The 20458-nt window shown below is 36.1% G+C and overlaps 1 protein-coding gene and 1 pseudogene across 1 annotated transcript; one reads left to right on the top strand and one right to left on the bottom strand.

Annotated features, from left to right (window-relative positions):
- Positions 1-3927: 3927 nt before the first annotated feature.
- LOC107765436 (protein NUCLEAR FUSION DEFECTIVE 4-like) lies at positions 3928-12059 on the top strand (annotated as a pseudogene).
- Positions 12060-12176: 117 nt separating this feature from the next.
- LOC107765437 (mitochondrial import receptor subunit TOM20) lies at positions 12177-15795 on the bottom strand. Its single transcript, XM_016584085.2, has 6 exons — positions 15545-15795; positions 15280-15358; positions 14776-14945; positions 14648-14695; positions 12806-12892; positions 12177-12484 (listed from the first exon to the last, which is right to left on the bottom strand). Exons 1-6 carry the CDS (start codon positions 15638-15640, stop codon positions 12356-12358), a joined length of 609 nt encoding a protein of 202 aa, XP_016439571.1. The 5' UTR covers positions 15641-15795; the 3' UTR covers positions 12177-12355.
- Between the last annotated feature and the right edge of the window lie 4663 nt (positions 15796-20458).

Genomic DNA, 20458 nt, shown 5'->3' with positions numbered 1-20458 from the left:
AAGGTTTCTCCATATTTCTTCAGTAAGATAGACTCGATCTCATCATCCTCCAAATCATTTCCTTTGATGGTGCATGTGTATGAAGTGACGTGCTCGTTTGGGTCAGTCGTTCCGTTGTACTTAGGACTCGGGCATGCGAAATTTTTTAGGGATCGGCTTCGGAGCCGCGCTCGGAGGAAAAGGTTTCTATACAAACTTCTTGAAATCCAAGCCTTTTAATATTGGCGGCGCTCCCGGGATTTGGTCGACCTTAGAATTGTAGGTTTCCACCTTTTTGTCGTTTGCTTCGATTTTCTTCTCCCCTGATTCTATTCGTTTTGTTATCTCCTCGAGCATTTTTATGATCTCGGGTTGTTACCGGACTCGTTCCCACTCGATATTTCCGCGACCGTTTCCTCCCTGCGAGTGATCTCACAAGACGGGTCGGGCTCGATCATGCTCGGTACGCAGTTCTAGTTTTGTAACTGAGTTATTGACGCATGTTAAGCCTGCAACATTTCGAAGATCATCCGTAGATTGGCCCCGTCTCCTTCATTGTTTTGCGTATTCTATGCTGTCAACTGGGCTCCACCACAGATGCTATTTTTGGGGTCAACATGGAGGCTTGTGTCGATAGCCACGTGCGAATTAGCGTCCAATAGGTCCGCAATTGGAATTCTGACGAGATCAATGGGTGGTACCTCGTTACCAGGAGCTATATTATTGTTCTCACCGTGGTGACCAGATTCATTATCAGCGGGTAGAGGTGTTAATTGTGAGTTTGACATTTTGAGATTAAGCCTGAAATCAGAGACACTTCAAAGAACAAGTATAAAATAGTATGTGTTATGGAAATTTGTATCAAATAACCACTATTATCCTTAACTCCACTATGGGCGCCAAACTGTTTACCCTCTAAATCGGATAACAATTGAATTTACAAGTGGTTTTAAGGATACGTGAATTAATTTGACACAAAGTGATAGATTGAATTATAAATAAAGCAAAAAATAAAAAAGTGAATTCAAACCGTGTGACTTCAACAATTATAGCCTTGAGAATAGATCTCACTCGAACTGAATGTGATTCAAATGATGTCAAAAACAGAAGAACGGTAGCTTGCAGAAAGAAAAAAATATTATAAAGTTTTGGGATGCGTGTTACCATGTCTATTATAAAGAATTAGACCCCCTTTATATGGTAGGGGAGTCTAACTTTAGATACAATTCTATAAAAAGTAGGAAATCTCATGATTTGCTAATTAACCAATCTCTCGTTGATACGTGCCGAGATTCTCGCCATGATATCCGACCGGTCGTGGATATTTCGTTCTTCCGTTATTGGGTCCGATAATGTTTCCTCGGGCTTAATCGGAGTCGGGTCGACTCCAAAGTCACGGGCTCGAAGATTTTGAAGACGTATGTTCTGACTTCGTACTTTGGTTCGATGGGACCTGGGGTCAATCTTCAATCCATCATGTTTCGGTCCCGATCCGTCGTGCAATAGATGAGCCTGGTTTCCGCCGTATACAAGTAGGTATTTGATGGAATAATCAAGGTTCGCACAAATTGGTCCAGACACCACCGTCATAGAAAAAAATGCAAAACATCTTGTCCGCACCCAACTAGTTCCACTCACAAGTCATAAGCCATAAGCCCTCCTCTGAGTTAGCGTCATCTTGTCCGCACCCAACTAGTTCCACTCATAAGTCATAAGCCATAATTCCTCGTCTGAGTTAGTATGCCTTTGAATTTTAAGCAGGCTCGTGCCAATACTTTCGCACATACTAAAAAGCAAAAAGCAAAAAGCAAAAAAGTGTCGACAGCAGGGCTCGAACCTGCACGGGCGAAGCCCAACAGATTTCAAGTCTGTGTCAACCACCACTCGGACATACCGACATTTTTGTTCGAGATCCTAATATGACCTTATATGTACATAAAATCCATCATATGGGCTCCCTGTTTTGTATAACTTGACAAGGACTCAAGGAGCCATTAGAATCCTGACGAGCTTATCCTGTCCAGCTAAGCTATTTTTTGAAAAGTGATCCATATAAAATAAGATAAACAATGCCTAAAAGCGTGTACAAACAATCCACTCTGATATTGTTCGACACTACCTTCTCTCCAAATATATGATTGATTAATGATAATGACATTCTCTATTTATCAATTCGTAAAAATAATATAAGGTTCGGATAGCTACTTGGTAGGGAGGCGGGGTTGGAATTGCTATTCTAGGCTTTTTACCGACTACAAATGTTCATTAGTCTAATAGTATCACTGTCGAGCTTGGATATTCGATGAGTTGCGACCCATTGAAGCCAATGGATATCTGTTCTGTTTATGAACATATAAAAGTACTATATACTCTCATTTAAAAGAGTCGCACACCAGCTATTAATTAAGTCTAACTTAATGTACAAGTTAGCTTTAAAATGTATAAAAAGATTGAACGTGTATTAGTTACTCTTGTTATGCTTTGGAGTCGTGCTTTAATAGTTCCTTTCAAATTTAAATAACACAAGTTCATTTCCACATCATCTTTGTTAATTAAAAAAGGGTAGTAACAGCGTATATGTTAAAAGAGTTCAAACTACAGGGGGTGTGGTAGGATTCCAACTCGATCCCTCCATTCTAAATTAGATCGTTTGGATTTGAGTTTTAAAAATGAAACTTTTTACAGTAGAGAATATATTTTTCCTTTAGTAACCTTATCCGGCATAAATATGAATTAATTGCCCAATAAATTTAAAATAGCAGATGATTAAACTAAAAAGACATGAAATATGGCATGCTTCATAGAGGCATGTGGGAGAGGAAGACCAGATTAGAACACGAAAACAAACAAAAAGCAGCAGAATCATAGAGGCGGACCTATGTTGTAAGGAGAGGGTCACCAACACTGAAAAGTTCTACAAAAATTTTCATATATATATCTATATATCTTTAAAAAAAAGTAGCGATATATTTGTAGCGACGCTCGATATACATAGCAGATTTATTTTGAATGCAAAAGTGTACGTAAGACCTTCAAATCCTAACCAAGACGGTTACACTGGTGGGACACTAGCTTTTTGTAGTGTAGCATTTACAGAAACAGAAGGTCACTCTATCGCGAACGGAAAGCACGATAACCATCAGTATGTGCTTTGTTTTTTTTTTTTTTCTTTTATCGCAACAAATTTGAGTGGCCATTCCGTCGTTATCTCCTACTATGACCTGTCTCTAGTCTCATACCAATACCTTCTGTTATTTGGATACGGCTCCAAAATTGTAATTAATTTACTGCTATATATATGGTATTATATTCAAACAATCTTTTTATTTACGATACAAAATACTTTAATTTTACTCCCTGTTATATTTTGAAGTCTTTCATACCGTTAGTAAATTGTTCTGTATTGGTCATTGACTTTAATGGAGCTATAACATGGAATGAATGAATTTTACCTGTCAAAATATTTGAAAGAATATCTAAATTTACCTTTTTTACTTTTATTATTGATCCAAAATTCTCCTCTATTATACTTTAGGTTGTAATTTCATTAAATTAGCAAATACAAGTCAATTTGTTAATATCAACAATATGAATGATAACCGAAGGTAAAAAGATATTGTATAAGTGATTTTTGCTTTTTCCAATTTAATATAAATATTTTATTAATTTAAGTATTTATAAAATTGGTTCTAAAATAATGAATGTGTTACGTCCCTCGTCTCCCGCCCCCTATCCTTATGGGTGAGTAGTATTATTTTTCTTTCATCAAACGGGTCCCTTTTCTTCATGTTTTCAATGTGCAAACACCAATAAAACATCATCAAGAGTATTATAAATTTATAATATAATACGCCGAGAAAACAAGAGCATTATAGTTTACCTGCGTCCCACCTTGATGCCCTGCTCCTCTGCTCTGCTCTGCTCTTATAAAAAACAATAAGAGAGTGAACAGAGAAACCATACGTAACGTATCCCACCTCCACCCCAAACAAAGACAGGACCATTAACTTCGTTCATAACCAAAAAAAAAAAAAAAACAGATTGAACTTTGAAAAGTTCTGAAGCTGTTAATTGCCAGAATTATTATATCCAATAATGATGGTTCATTTGAAAGAAAGATTTGGTTTCTTCTTCCACAACAGATGGCTGGTTTTTGTTGTTGCAATGTGGATTCAAACTTTTGCTGGCATTGGATATCTCTTCGGCAGCATTTCTCCTATAATTAAAAGCTCTCTGAATTATAACCAGAAGCAGATTGCTCGATTGGGTGTGGCAAAGGACTTGGGTGATAGTGTTGGATTCTTGGCTGGTACTTTGTGTGAAATCTTGCCTTTATGGGCTGCACTTCTTGTTGGTGCTATTCAGAACTTTATTGGTTATGGTTGGGTTTGGCTCATTGTCACTGGCCGAACTTTTCCTTTGCCATTATGGGCTGTGAGTATCCTTCTGCTCTTTTCCCTCAATCTGCTCCTCTTTGTAAAGGGTATCTTGCTCTTTTTCCTTGTCCACTTATTTCATGTTTGTTCAGGGATTATTAAATCAAAAGTTTTGCTTTGTCAAACTCAAACTATTTGTGTGGTACTCTTGCATTTAGTAGGCCTATTTGCTTTTGCATCAGTTAGAATCTATGTATTACTTGTACAATTTGCTTCAACTGAAAATTTCTTGCATAACTAAAAAGCCTTGAGCTCAGATGGCCTCGAAGAACATGTTTCTGTATATTGATGCTCTTTAAGAATTCTGCTTTTTTGAATCTTGTTTGTGTTGAAAATGGCAAACTCCCACATCCGTGGGAGACTTAATTTGGGGAGAATTTCTCCCTGTAAAAGAACGCCTAATGTTTAGGATTTAAAAACACATCTCATTTGCCTTCTCATCTTCTTAAGGCATTTGTATCTTCTTTTTTTAGTATTATTTCACTTGTATTTTTGGAATGGAATAAAATATTGGTTGTGTCCGAGGAAGTAGGCAAAATTGGCCGAACCTCGTAAATTCTGGTGTTCATTTTATTGTTGCTTTATTGTCTTATTTATTATTTGGTGGCTGTCATAATTTTTGGTATATTAGTTGTGACTCATTCACACTATATACATTTGGCTTCCGCAACAATTGGTATCAGTGTCAAGGTACTGTCTAAGTATGCTCTGTGGTTGCAGCATAGTCTGATCTTCCACATCAGAAAATATTTATCTTGGTAACTGAGTCAAGGTTTTGTCTGAGTATGCTATGTGGTTGCAGCTTAGTCTGATCTTCCACACCAGAAAGGAAATAATCTTGATTTGTGTCGTCAGCTATTAAATAATATTTGTGTCAAAGATGGAAGACAATAAACAAAAAGAATCTACATCAAGTGTCAACAATACGTCATCATTGGCATCTTCGCTTATGACAAGAATTGTGTCAAATGCAAAATTTGCGGTAGAAATTTTTGACGGGTCAGGACATTTTGGGATGTGGCAAGGCGAGGTTCTAGATGTCATTTTTCAACAAGGGCTAGATCTTGCCATTGAAGAAAAAAGACAAGATGTTATTGGAGACGAAGATTGGAGAATTATCAACCGTGTTGCTTGCGGTACCATTCGATCTTACCTTGCTAGAGAGCAGAAATATCCATACACAAAGGAAACTTCTGCAAGTAAATTATGGAAAGCATTGGAGGATAAATTATTGAAAAAAAACAGTCAAAATAAATTGTACATGAAGAAGAGATTGTTTCGCTTCACCTATGTTCCTAGTACCACGATGAATGGACATATCACCAGTTTCAATAAGTTGGTCACAGATTTGCAAAATATGGATGCAACTTTTGATGATGGTGACTTGGCCTTGATGTTGTTGGGGTCACTTCCTGATGAGTACGAGCACCTTGAAACTACTCTACTCCATGGGAATGACGAAATTTCTCTCAGAGAAGTTTGTTCGGCTTTGTACAGCTATGAACAAAGAAAGGGAGAAAAACAGAAGGGCGGAGAAGGAGAAGAACTAGTTGTGAGGGTCGTCCTCAAAATCAAACGAGGACAAAGAAAGAAAGATCCAAGTCAAGATCTAGACCCAGCAAAGATGAATGTGCCTTTTGTCGAGAAAAGGGGCACTGGAAGAAAGACTGTCCAAAGTTGAAGAATAAGGCCAAACATAACAATGGAAAGGCCATTATGGATTCAAATGTAGCTGATGGTGATGATTCAGACTTCTCATTAGTTACAACAGAGCCATCAACATCTTCAGACATATGGGTGATGGACTCGGCTTGTAGCTATCATATGTGTCCCAACAGGGACTGGTTCGTGGATTTTCAAGAAGGAGAATATGGAATCGTCAACACAACGGATAATAACCCTCTTACCTCATATGGTATTGGTTCAATACGATTAAGGAACCATGATAGAATGATCAGAACATTAACAGATATTCGATATGTACCGGGTTTTAAGAAAAATCTCATCTCTGTGGGAGCCCTAGAATCAAAAGGGTTCAAAATCATTGCAGAAAATAGAGTGATGAGAGTATGCTCCGGTGCACTAGTGGTAATGAAGGCCAATCGGAAGAACAATAACATGTAACGTTATCGCGGTAGTACAGTTATTGGGACAACGACAATAACATCCAATGACGAAAAAGAGGCAGAAGCAACCAGGCTATGACACATGCGCTTGGGACATGCTGGAGGAAAATCCTTGAAAACTTTATCAAATCAAGGATTGTTAAAAGGAGTAAAGGTTTGCAACTTGGAGTTTTGCGAGCATTGTGTCAAAGGGAAACAGATAAGGGTTAAATTTGGTACAACGATCCATAATACTAAAGGCATTTTGAATTATGTACACTCTGATGTTTGGGGTCCTTCCAAAACACATTTATTGGGTGGGAAACACTATTTTGTAACCTTTGTTGATGATTTTTCCAGAAAAGTATGGGTGTATACAATGAATAGCAAAGATGAAGTGTTGGGATTTTTTCTCAAATGGAAGACGATGGTGGAGAATCAAACAGGCAGGAGGATCAAGTGTATTCACACATACAATGGAGGTGAATACAAAAATGACCATTTCAATAAGGTCTATGAAAATGATGGCATCGTCCGACACTTCACTATCAGACATACACCACAACAAAATGGAGTGGCAGAACATATGAACCGGACCTTGCTGGAGAAGGTACAGTGTATGTTGTCCAATGCTGGCTTGGGCAAAGAATTTTGGGTTGAGACAATTATATATGCATGTCACCTCATTAATCGCTTACCATCTGCTGCTATTGATGGCAAGACACCATTTGAAAAATGGTATGGAAAGCCTGCTGTAGATTATGACTCTTTGCAAGTATTTGGCTCAACTGCATATTATCATGTGATAGAGTCAAAATTGGATCCAAGGGCAAAGAAGGCTATTTTTATGGGAATTACTTCTGGAGTCAAAAGATATCGCTTATGGTGTCCTATGACAAAAAAAGTAATATTCAGCAGGGATGTTACCTTTGATGAATCTGCTATGGTAAATAAGGTAACAGAAGATACCAAACAAAATAAGGGTGCTTCTAAGCAGGTGGAGTTTGAGGGAAAATTTACAAGAAGCAGAGGAGGAAACAAATGAAGATTATCCTCTGGAAGAAGAGCTAGTAGAGAGGGAGATTCCAACTCAGGAACCTCAACAACAACTTGAATCAATAGCAACCAGCAGGCCAAAAAGGACAATAACAAAACCTATTCGTCTTATAGAGACAGTTGCTTGCGCCGCCTCAATTGTAGCTGATGATGTTCCTACACTTATAAAGACGCAGTCCAAAGTTCAGAAGAAGATAAGTGGAGGATTGCCATGAATGATGAAATACAGTCAGTTCATCATAATCATACATGGAGATTGGCCAATCTCCCGAAGGGAAAGAAAGCAATTGGGTGCAAATGGGTATTTGCAAAGAAAGAGGATTTCCTAACCAAGAAGATGTTCGCTACAAAGCAAGATTGGTGGCCAAAGGATATGCTCAAAAGGAGGGAATTGATTACAATGAAGTGTTTTTTCCAGTTGTAAAACATTCCTCCATTAGAATTATGTTGGCTTTGGTAGCACAGTTGGATTTGGAACTAGTTCAGATGGATGTAAAAACTGCGTTTTTACATGGAAACTTGGAGGAGGAAATCTACATGACTCAGCCAGAAGGATTCAAAGTTGCTAGAAAAGAAAATATGGTGTGCAAACTTGAAAAATTATTGTACGGATTAAAACAATCTTCTAGACAATGGGACAAGCGATTTGACGAGTTTATGTTGCGGCAAGGGTACAAGAGAAGCAAATACAATCATTGTGTGTATTTGCGCAAGCTTAAAGATGGTTCATTTGTATATCTTCTCCTATATGTTGATGATATGTTGATAGCTTCCGAGAATTCAGAAGAAATTGATAAGTTGAAGATTCAACTAAAGAAGGAGTTTGAGATGAAGGATCTAGGTGAGTCAAAGAAAATTCTTGGCATGGAGATAATAAGAGATAGACGTTCAAAGAAACTCTGTTTATCTCAGAAAGAATATTTGAAGAGAGTACTGCAGTGTTTTGGCATAGATGAGAAGACTAAGCCGGTTATTACTCCACTTGCTCCCCATTTTAAGCTAAGTGCTACTATGTCGCCAAAAGATGAAGCTGAACAAGAGTATATGTCAAGGGTACCATATGCAAATGTTGTTGGTAGCTTGATGTATGCAATGGTCTGTACGAGACCTGACATTTCACAAGTTGTTGAAGTTATTAGCAGATATATGCATAATCCAGGAAAGGAGCATTGGCAAGCTGTGAAGTGGATTCTACGGTATATTCACAATACTGTAGATGTTGGGTTAGTTTTTGAGCAAGAAGGCAATCAATCTGTAGTTGGATATTGTGACTCAGATTTTGCGGGTGATCTGGACAAACGAAGATCAACTACTGGTTATGTGTTTACTTTTGCAAAGACACCAGTTAGTTGGAAGTGTACTTTGCAGTCAACAGTTGCTTTGTCTACAACAGAGGCGGAGTACATGGCTATTACAGGGCTGTGAAAGAGGCAATTTGGCTTCAGGGGTTGCTAAAAGAGCTTGGTGTTGAACAAAAAAGTATCACAATTTTTTGTGATAGTCAAAGTGTTATTCAATTAGCGAAGAACCAAGTTTATCATGCAAGGACGAAGCACATTGAAATTCGGTATCATTTCGTACGAGAAATCATAGAAGAAGGTGAAGTCACGGTGAAGAAAATTCATACTACAGAGAATCCTGCTGATATGCTGACAAAAGTGGTGACTGCGAGTTTCAACATTGTTTGGATTTGATCAACATTGTTGAATACTGAAGATTGAAGATGAAGACACAACCAAAATTTGTTACCAAGAAAAAATTGAAGATGTGAAATTTTGCCAAGATGGAGATTTGTTGAAATGGCAAACTCCCACATCGATGGGAGACTTAATTTGGGGAGAATTTCTCCCTATAAAAGAAGGCCTAATGTTTAGGATTTAAAAACACATCTCATTTGCCTTCTCATCTTCTTAAGTCATTTGTATCTTCTCTCTTTAATATTATTTCACTTGTATTTTTGGAATGAAATAAAATATTGGTTGTGTCCGAGGAAGTAGGCAAAATTGGCCGAACCTCGTAAGTTCTGGTGTTCATTTTATTGTTGCTTTATTGTCTTATTTATTATTTGGTGGCTGTCATAATTTTTGGTATATTAGTTGTGACTCATTCACACTATATACATTTGGCTTCCGCAACAGTTTGATGTTTCTATTTTGAGGAAGTTTGTAAATGTAAAAGGGCAGGTGCAATAGTATATTTGGGAGAAGTGGACTGCTTTTTTTTTCCTACTTATTTGATAGCTTGCACATTACTTATCAACAATCTCCTCATCTAGATATCTTCATTTCTAGTAGAAAACATAGAGAACTTCTAGTACTTTTTATTTTATTTTGGATAATATCGGTCCTATATATATGAGCTTAAGTGGAGCGGCTTGATTAGTGAGAATTCATATAGCATGTCCTCAATTTGCTTGCATAGCAGCAAGATTCTTTGTTTTGCATCGGGATATCTATATGATGAATATTCATTGTGCTTCTCTCAGACGGTTGGTCATTCACCTCAGATGTTGATCAAAGTCCCTTATTTGCTGGCCACCATAATGTCTTATCCATGACATCTACTGGCATAATTAGCTGGTGTCTACTATAGTGCTGTATCATCACGGGAAACGCCTGACTTTTTTAGCCATTTCTCTGCAGATGTGTATTCTTATATTTGTAGGAACAAATGGTGAGACCTACTTTAATACAGCAGCTTTGGTCTCTTGTGTGCAAAACTTCCCCAAAAGCCGTGGTCCTGTGGTTGGGATTCTTAAAGGATTTGCTGGCTTAGGTGGTGCTATTTTGACTCAAATATATGCAGTAATCCATTCCCCAGATCATGCTTCACTTATATTTATGATTGCCGTTGGACCAGCAATGGTAATTATCGCTCTCATGTTTATAATCAGGCCTGTTGGAGGCCACAGACAAATCAGGCCTTCCGATGGATTAAGTTTTTCATTTCATTTACAGCATATGCCTCCTTTTGGCTTCTTACTTAATGGGAGTTATGCTTGTTGAAGACCTTATTGATGTTAGCCACAATGTTGTCATAATCTTCACAGCTATTCTATTTATCCTCTTGATAATCCCTATTGTGATTCCCATCTCCTTGAGTTTCACTCAAGAGCCAAGAGTACCAGCAGAAGAAGCACTACTACTATCCGAGTCACAGAAACAAGATCCTGAAAATTCTGAACACGACGATGGTCATGAAATTATATTTAGTGAGGTTGAAGAAGAGAAGCCAAAGGAAGTAGACTTGCTTCCGGCTTTAGAAAGGCAAAAAAGAATTGCCCAACTACAAGTGAAACTAGCACAAGCAGCTGCTGAAGGAGCAGTGAGGATCAAAAGAAGAAGGGGTCCCCATAGGGGGGAGGACTTTACATTACTGCAGGCTTTAAAAAAGGCAGATTTTTGGCTTATGTTTTTCTCACTGCTTTTAGGTTCTGGTTCTGGTTTAACTGTCATTGATAACTTGGGACAGATGAGCCAATCTTTAGGATCTAATAACACACATGTATTTGTTTCCTTGATCAGCATATGGAACTTCCTTGGCCGTATTGGGGGTGGATACTTTTCTGAAATAATTGTCAGGTACATGAAATTTACTGCTCATACATTGATGGTTTCACTTAAATTCTAAGAAATTTCTAACACAACATTGTCTTATTGACAAACAGGGATAATGCATATCCAAGACATGCAGCTATGGCTGTTGCCCAAGTTGTAATGGCCATTGGCCATTTCTTCTTTGCTATGGGTTGGCCTGGGGCAATGTACATTGGTACTCTTTTGGTTGGACTTGGTTATGGGGCTCATTGGGCGATTGTACCAGCTGCTGCTTCAGAATTGTTTGGCTTAAAAAATTTTGGGGCATTGTACAATTTCCTCACTCTTGCCAATCCAGCTGGTTCATTAGTATTCTCAGGTCTTATTGCCAGTAGTATATATGACTGGGAAGCTGAAAAGCAAGCTCAACAGCACAATGATGGACAGTTGAATTTGGCTTCGGTTTTGACAAGTTTTCTTAACATGGATGAACCTCTCAAGTGTGAAGGCGCCATTTGCTTCTTCTTGACTTCTTTGATAATGTCAGGACTTTGCATTATTGCAGCTGTTCTAAGCATGATTCTGGTGTACCGCACGAAGACTGTGTATGCTCAAATGTATGGAAAGTCTCGTACATAATTTATCCTCAAAAGTACAAAAGGGATGGAAATCTAAGCATCCTGAAGAGAGACACCCTCGCTATTTTCATGGCATGACACTGCATAACCATAAATAGAGCTCCTCTGGCTGAGAGCAAGCGACAAAGAAAGCACAATAGCCTGGTTTTGCTGTTGGTAGTTGTCCATGGTTGGGTGAAATATACATATTTGTGTTGCAAGTGATTTTTGTATATCTGCATTTTCTCAAACTTGAAATTGTTGAAGTTTGGATGTCAATATTAAGTCACTGTACTGTTTCTTTGTTAATATTAAGTCCTTCTGCAGCCAGAGATTGTGGTCAAGTGGACATCGGTTGGCCGCTCAAGTAATTTTTGTATAAGTTTTTGATGGCAGCAACTACAGGAATGACATCTATCTAAATTCGATAACCAAGAAACGCAAGTAGATTAATTTGCATAAAATTATAATGAATTAAAACCATAGGTCAAAGCCGAACTCCATGAAATATATCAAGAGAAAAAAAAATGTTTCTTATTTAATCTATTACACTAGCAAAAGTCTTAATTTCAGTAACTAAATGAAAAACTGACATGTATCTTGGCCAGTAAAGCTGTATTCTAGCTTCATTGTGGAGGAGGCGGTGGCGGCATATTAGATTTTGCAAATCCCACCCATGCAACAATACCAACTGCAAGTATTACCCATCCAAAAATGTCATACTTGAGATCACTGCTCTTCTTCTTTTTGGAACTCTGCAATGCAAGAACAGACACATAATGGTGAATAAGCAACAACAGTTTGATAAAATGGAACTAAATTTGATAAACCAGCAGATTTTCGTAACTTCAACACCTATCTTTGAGGACTTTTAATGTTTCAAATTAATTACCATGGAGGGTAAAGTAAAACTTTTAAAGGCGTACAAAATGAAAGAGAAAAATAGGGCTCTGAAAGGAAAGACATCATGACTTTGAAGAATAATTTAAAAAAAAAGAAAAACAAGACGCATTAATCGTACATTAATGCAACTAAGAAGGATAAGAGATTGCTCCTATCAAGAGATGGGGGTGTACCTTTGTGCTTGTCGATGTTGAAGGCTCTGGTCCCATAGCTTGTGGCATGGAACCCTGTTTGTGGATTTCCATGTGCAACTCTGGAGCCTAATCATAATGTAGATGAATTATAATTGAGATTCCCAACCAGAACACGAGACATTTCATGAGTAGAAATACCACAAATTTGGCAAAAAGGATAAACAAAAACAATCAAAAATTACCACAAGCTGCAACACCTAGTCGGGACATTTATAATAAGCTTGTTCGCGTTGAATAAACAGAATCACACACCAACATTATTTACCAAAGACAAAATGCAACTCAATCCAGAGTTACACTTCTCTAAATTCTTAGCCTGATAGAAGAATCCAACTGCATTGGGTTTTTTTCCCCTAACAGGAAACAGGGTCAGACTAAAAAATATTGAAACCAACTGGTCATTAGATAGACAAAGCTTCATCTATTCAGAACTCTCCAAAAACCACCATTCTCTACAAGGTTTAGGAAGATACATGCAAAAGAAGAAAAGTGAATCATCTTTTATAAGCAAGTACCGGTCCATGCCAGCAAACATTTGCTCAACGAAAACCAAGCAATCAGAAAGAAAGAAAAATAGTCATCTTAGTACCTCATTAGTATGTGCAATAATTTTGACAATAAAAGCTAATATTGAACTTCATTACATTAAAGTCCATTCGCATTGCAGTAAATCGACATTTATATGCCCACATAATCTTATATGCAGAGCAAACATCTCCATCAAAGGATTGCTTTGCTATATTTGGGAAATATACCAGCGGGGGAGAAATAAGGAAGACAGGATTCAATAGAGACCACAAACAAAAGCCAAAAGATCAAAAGGATGGTTTTTGAATGGAAGATCAAAAGGATGTTAATGTGCATCTATATAATAGTAGCGCTTTCAGTGTCATCACACCATTCTAATCAGGTCCATAATGCTTCCCGTATAGCTTACAAATTAAGATGCCTGGAGAGGGAAAAAGTTTTTTCCTCTGAAAGCTTAATAAATCTTTAATACAGTAAATGCTGAATGTTATCTGTATAAAGAAATTAAGATGCCTAAAGCAGGGAAAAGCTTTTCCTTTGCAACCTTAGTAAATCTTTAATATAGTAAATTTGAATGTTTTCCGGACCCGTGGGATCCACTTCATCACCAACGAAACCAGAGAAATACCCAGCCAGCCTAGTAAACTCCGACGAAACCTTCTAAGGAGTCTCACACCTCATAATTATGTGAATAACAACAGAATAAAATAAATACAGATGTAGCGGAAAAATTTGCAGATTTCATAGTCTCCTTTTTTTCTGTTGGATAGGTAAATTCTGAAGTATACTGTCACTTGCTATATGGTGTTTAGTGCATCTTCGCTTCAGTTCTATTTCACCTCTCATTTTTCTAAATTCCTTCTTCATTTTAGGGTCTTACGTATTATTTTTCCTTAGCTGTTGCTACTTTTGTGAATTCCTAGCAATGTAAAGGAAGTGGGAACTGAATTGGAAGTCAAAAAGACCTCCAGAAACACAATTTCTTTATAAGGGACCTCCAGGAACAGAATTAGTACAATGAGTAGTTCACTTACTAACGCCATGGATATAATATGTATAGCTGTATGAGCACATGCAATGAGGGATAACGTATATCTTGATGGAAGTTACCTATTCTTCTTTTATAAGATAATTGCACTTATTGCATTTGGCTCAACACCAAAATTGAATGGCTGTCTTACAATAACTGCCTTTTAAGTTGCTCAAGCATTCATTTGAAATATCTAAACGAAATATAAGGATGCTGAGGATAGAACATATCGAAAGTTAGCTAAAAAAAAAAAAGAGCTTCACCTTAGAGGTAACTTCCAAAGACTTGCGGTAAATGTCATTTCCTGGATCCTGCATTCAGAGGACCAAAAAGCTAAGGTAATTGCAACAGTAAGCACAAACACTTGGAATTTCTGCTGAGAAATATATACCGCATCAACTGCCTGCTGAAAGCACTGAGTTGCTTTGTCAAAGTAAACCTTAGCCTCGTCCATATCAGGAGTTAAAAATGCATGAGATGTATGTGCATTCCCCAAACACCAAAGAGTTTCATGTTTTTCAGGATTAACCTCCAATGCCTCCTCCAACTTTGAGGTTGCCTCTACAAAGTTAATTCCAACCATAAATTAAACAACAAAGGCCGGACAAAAAAAGAGAACTTTAAAACCCAAAGTACCAAAACAGTTCTGTCTTTAAGCATGGGAATAGAGATTGATATGGATAAACAGCAGGGAAAAGCAACATTTTTTTCGAAGAGAAACATTGTCTTGAATAAAAAAAAAAATTAAATTATCCCTCCCCCCCTCCCCCTCCCAAAAAAAAAAAAAAATTCGTCTGCAAATATATTTTATCAACAGCAGGAGATTGTCCTCAAAAATCCAATTTTTAGCAGACTGTTTAATCAAAACCCAAGATTCAAGTAGGTAGTACAATACCAGAAATCATCTGTTTAGATTCAGGAACGGGCTGGAACTGTGATAATTCCAATAATGCACCTCCCCATCTCGTCAAGTTCTGCATTTGTTATTATATCAGAAACAATAGATTCAGTTTATTGAGGCAATATAGCATATAACTTACAAATATAAAAACACATCAAGCTGGTGGAACACAAATAAACATAACTCTATATATATTCCTTATTACTATAGTAGCAAATTATAAGCTTGAAATGAGAAGATAAAAAGGAGAAATACGCACATCAGCATCGAGGGGATTCTGAGCGTAGGTAGTTTCAGCAGTCTTACGAGCGTGCTCGAAGAAGAGGAGGCGATCGAACTCGCTTTGCATATCCATGTCCACTGTTACTTAGGACCTTACTATTTTTATTAGGGTTCTACCAAAATCCTCTTTCCCACTTCCTAACGGCGGCCCGCCCTTGGTTTTGTCGACGGAGGGGACTGGACTTAAAAATCTAAGACAGTATGCAACGTCAACTTGTACTACAACACAGCTTGTGACACGTCAGGGGTATGAAAAAATATAGGGGGCTGGAGTGATGGGCTTTAATATAGCGGAATGAAAGGGGGGTTTATTGGAATTTTTACATTCCTGTGTCATATAAGAAACTATATTACGCTCAATATTTAAGGTTTGATATAATTATATTTAGTATACCTAATTATTAATTTTATACCATAAGGTTTTTTAGTTGTACATTAGTTGTACCTTATATCACTCTTATACTGTATATTCCTCCAAATCCCCCCAACCCCACACTCTCACCCACATATCACCACACACCCAAAAACCAGAAAAACCAGAAAAACAATTGGAACCCTCTGCTAAATCCAGAAAAACAATTGATACCCTCTATCATTAACGTCCAAAATCAAGGTTTTTTCTTCTACAACCAATCAAAATTGAAGTCAAATCTTCAAAGTTTCATACACAGCAATAACTTTTGATGGTTATGATTTCGGGTTCTTTCAGTAATATAAGAGAAAAGGAAAAGAAAGCAGCAATTCCACCATTGACAGCCATTAAAAAGCTTTGAAGCTTTGAATTCAAATTTGGGTTTTCAAAAATCATTATTTGTTTGGATTGGGTGTTGTTGGAAATAATTGGGAATATGGTTTGGAGTTTATATCTCAATGTTGAGGGGTTTTGATGAAGATTAGACTTGGTTTTAGCTGAATTTCAGATTGAAATTAGAAGAAGAAGACGTATATTGCAGAAATTGTAGATAAATTGAAGAAAAATTGTAGACTATTGTTTAATTATTTTTCTTGAAGAAAAATTGCAGAAATATTTGTTTGGATTCCATATTTAGCATAGCAGTTTCGTAAGGAGTAACAAGAGCATATAGGAGAATCACAGAATTGTAGCATAATCGGGATATTCGACATAATTACGTTTTTTGCAGAAGATTTGTAGAAGTTTTAGTCGTTTTTGATTTATGAAAACAGAAAATAAAGCATCTACAATCAGAATACAAATAATCTACAATTTATCGAAAAAATATCTACAAGCTAGGTACATTGAATTTTAATATCCCAATTCTCATTCAATTGTAGCATAATTGGGATTTTCGACATAATTGCGTTTTTTGCAGAAGATTTGTAGAAGTTTTAGTCATTTTTGATTTGTTACTACATTTATACTATAAACTACAATCTATGTCGAAATCTACAAAATATCTACAAACTGGGTACATTGAATTTTAATATCCCAATTCTCATTCAATTGTAGCATAATTGGGATTTTTGACATAATTGCGTTTTTTCAGAAGATTTGTAGAAGTTTTAGTCATTTTTTTATTTGTGAAAACAGAAAATAAAGCATCTACAATCAGAATACAAATAATCTACAATTTATCCATAAAATATCTACAAACTGGGTACGTAACTCGAAATGCTTCCCCTGAAATGTATGTTTCACATTTTTTATACATATTTTTGTCCAAAATAGTACTAAATCATCCACTTAAATATAATTTTTATACAATGTTGTTCAACTTTCATACAATAGGTAAATGAATAAAAGAAAAATAAATAAAGAACTGTTTGCAATTTATCTACAATTTGTCTACAATTTCTGCAATATACGTCTTCTTCTTCTTCTTCGAGTTTCAATCTGAAATTCAGTCAAAACCAAGTCGAATCTTCACCAAAATCCCTCAAAATTGAGATATAAACTCCAAACCATATTCCCAATTATTTTCAACAACACCCAATCCAAACAAATAATGATTTTTAAAAATTCAAATTTGAGTTCAAAGCTTCAAAGCTTTTTAATGGTTGTCAATGGTGAAATTGCTGCTCTCTTTTCCTTTGCTTTGTATTTTCGCCATAATTGCTTTTGTTGCAGAAGAATTGTAGAAGATTTTGTCGATTTTGATTTGTAAAATTAGAGAGAATGTTGAAACAGAGTTTAGCGCAAAAAATAGAGTACGGAAATTTTGTAAAGAAGTTGACGATAGTGATTATTGTGCATGATCTGCTGATAGTAGGCTATATAGTTGATATTTACACCTTAATATGACCATACTTTGTTGTTGTTTTATAGATAAATTGCCAACAAAATGCTCTAAATAGTGTTCTTTTATTTAGCAAGGGATATTATATGAGAGGAAGCAACATGGAGTGTTTTGGAGGCGATAATGTGAAGAAAAACGCCCACTCGAGAAGTATCCGAACACCAAGAAACATAAATGGTCTAGGCAAGAAGGCCACCGCGACCGCGGTGAACTGTTCACTCCGTTGGAAGTTGTGGACCAAAGTATAATTTCGGGGAAACTTTTGTAAAACCCTTATAAGCTTTAGAAACTCATCCAACTGAAAGGGGAAGCTAATTTTAGACTACTTTTGGAGGAAGAACAAGTATGAGAAGATCAACCAAACATTAGAGTTTTTCTATCTCCCTTTAATTCTTGCAATTTTATATTATGAATAATTTAGTAGTTCTCTCTTATTTTGTTATGAGTAGCTAAACACTTATCTAGGGTTGATGGAACCAATTGTTGGTTGAAGTCTTGACTCAAGTTGTTATAATCCAGTCGGATTTACGATATAATTGTTCAACTATGTTTTGTATGGTGATTAATTGAATGGGCCATTGATTAATCGTGTCTAATTACCTTATATTGCTTGAGAAAGAATATTAGGTTAGATAGTTGTTGAACAACACCACTTTTGGGTAATTGAAGAGATTCATTACTTGAACTTAAAAGTGGGTTTAGAGATAATAAAACTTTGGTGGGGTAATTTAGAGTTGCATAACCATAGTTAGCTAGAGTAGTTCGAGAGAATGCTCTAGTAAATTATTGTAGTTGATCGAGAGATAATTACGATAGCCCATAACTCTTAATCCTTATAGAGTATTACGACGAGATTATAGCGGAAGAGTCAAGACCTAAACTAGCAATTGGGGAAATCACTGCCCTAGACCTTTTTACCATTGAATTATCTTTGTTTTAGTTTATTGTTATTTTTAATAGTAGTGAAGTAGTTAAACAAAAGAACCCAGTCTTTATTGATCAAAAATCTTGCATCTAGAAATTGATTGAGTTGATAATAACATTGCCGAAAAGTGTAATAGATAAGTTAGTTCCTTGAGGATTCGATTCCGAACTTAAAACCGATTATATTTGCAGTGACCGCTTTGTCTTTTAAAAGGCAAAGTTGGGTGTTATCATCTGCGTTGGAAGATCTGAAAAATATTTAAGTCCCCTTTTTTAGTGCGCCTAAATAAGGAATCCTACAACTATAATGATTCCTTATTTAATGCATTATATATATTATGTAGAAATACTATTAGCATGAAGGGTAATATGCAAACTATGAACATATTTGGTAATATAGTTTCCTATATGGTATAGGAGCGAAAATTTCCCTTACATATTTACCCAGTTTTAGATCATTAATATTGAAGCTATATCCACATGGCACAAGATTCGTGAGTTGAAAAAAATCGGTTTCAACTTGCAAACTTAAGATGCACTTAAGACTTAATTGGTCTGAAATGCAGCTAATTTTTGCATGCACTTAAGACCTTTTAGAGAATATTTAGATTGGTTTTTAAGTTGATCAAACTAACTTTTAAGCTCTTTTTAGTGTTTGGTAAGTTGAAAAAATACTTAAAATAAATTTAAAAGTACTTAAAAGAAGCCAAAAACTAACGGCTAGGCACCCCAACTTATTATTTTTTGGCTTATAAGCTATATATGTTTGACCAATTCTATCCCTTATAAATTTGTATAATTCCAACAATAACCTTCAAAACAAAGCCCTAATTCATATGTTTCTTTTCGCTTCTTTCTTTCTTCCACTTTTCCGTTACCTGTGTCTCCATATCTGTGTTCAACTATCTTTGGTGTTCCCTCATCTCTGAGCTTTGTTTTTCTTCTTAAGGATCTATTTCAAGTTCTCTTTTAGAACTTCATGAAGTGACGTAGGAAGTTAATTTACATTTCATGTAGTGCATCACATTTTATAAGAAACAAAACAAATTGTTTAATTGTGAGCTTATTCAGTTGTTATATATTATATATTGAGTAGGAGACGCCCGGTGTAGTGCGTAATGTATTGAATTTCCATACATATAAATATCATCGGGATAACAACATTTTTTAGCCACTAATTACTGCAATAATCGAACGTGATCAAGCAATGATACTTTCCAGAAATTTTATTATTTTACATTTAAAATTCAAAAGTGACTTATATTTATAAAAATTATCTTAGGTAATCAGTTTACTTGAAAGTGGACTGAAATATAAATTATTTTCTATTTGAATCAATTTAGAGTTAAAAGTCTTGTAGTAATCAACTCCTTTGTAGTATTAACAGTTTTAAGGTTATTTCAGTCATTTTAACATAAAAGTGCTATTGTTAACCAAAAACAACCATAGTTTTTTTTTCCAGTTTCAGCACTTCTATCCAAACACATAGCTGCTTATTTATAAAATCAGCTTCAGTACTTTAAAAGTGCTTTTAAATACTTATGCTTAAAAGCCACTTTTTTCAGCTAATCCAAACGGGCTATTTGTCTGAAGTGCAAATTTGCCCAGAAATATAAACTTGTTCGTCGAATTTCAACAGTCCAACATACGATTTAATCCCCAAATCTACTCCACATATGCTCAAATTTAAAATATAACTTTCAAATATACTA

The sequence above is a fragment of the Nicotiana tabacum genome, chromosome 3 (assembly GCF_000715075.1).
Source record: "Nicotiana tabacum cultivar K326 chromosome 3, ASM71507v2, whole genome shotgun sequence".
Lineage (NCBI taxonomy): Eukaryota > Viridiplantae > Streptophyta > Magnoliopsida > Solanales > Solanaceae > Nicotiana > Nicotiana tabacum.
This window is presented reverse-complemented; position numbering and strand designations above follow the sequence as displayed.

Coding starts and splice junctions, on each gene's coding strand:
- LOC107765437 (XM_016584085.2), bottom strand. CDS start 15,640: ATGGATATGCAAAGCGAGTTCGATCGCCTCCTCTTCTTCGAGCACGCT. Junction 15,359..15,544: donor AGAATCCCCTCGATGCTGAT/GTGCGTATTTCT, acceptor TAACAAATGCAG/AACTTGACGAGATGGGGAGG. Junction 14,696..14,775: donor TTCAGCAGGCAGTTGATGCG/GTATATATTTCT, acceptor CTCTGAATGCAG/GATCCAGGAAATGACATTTA.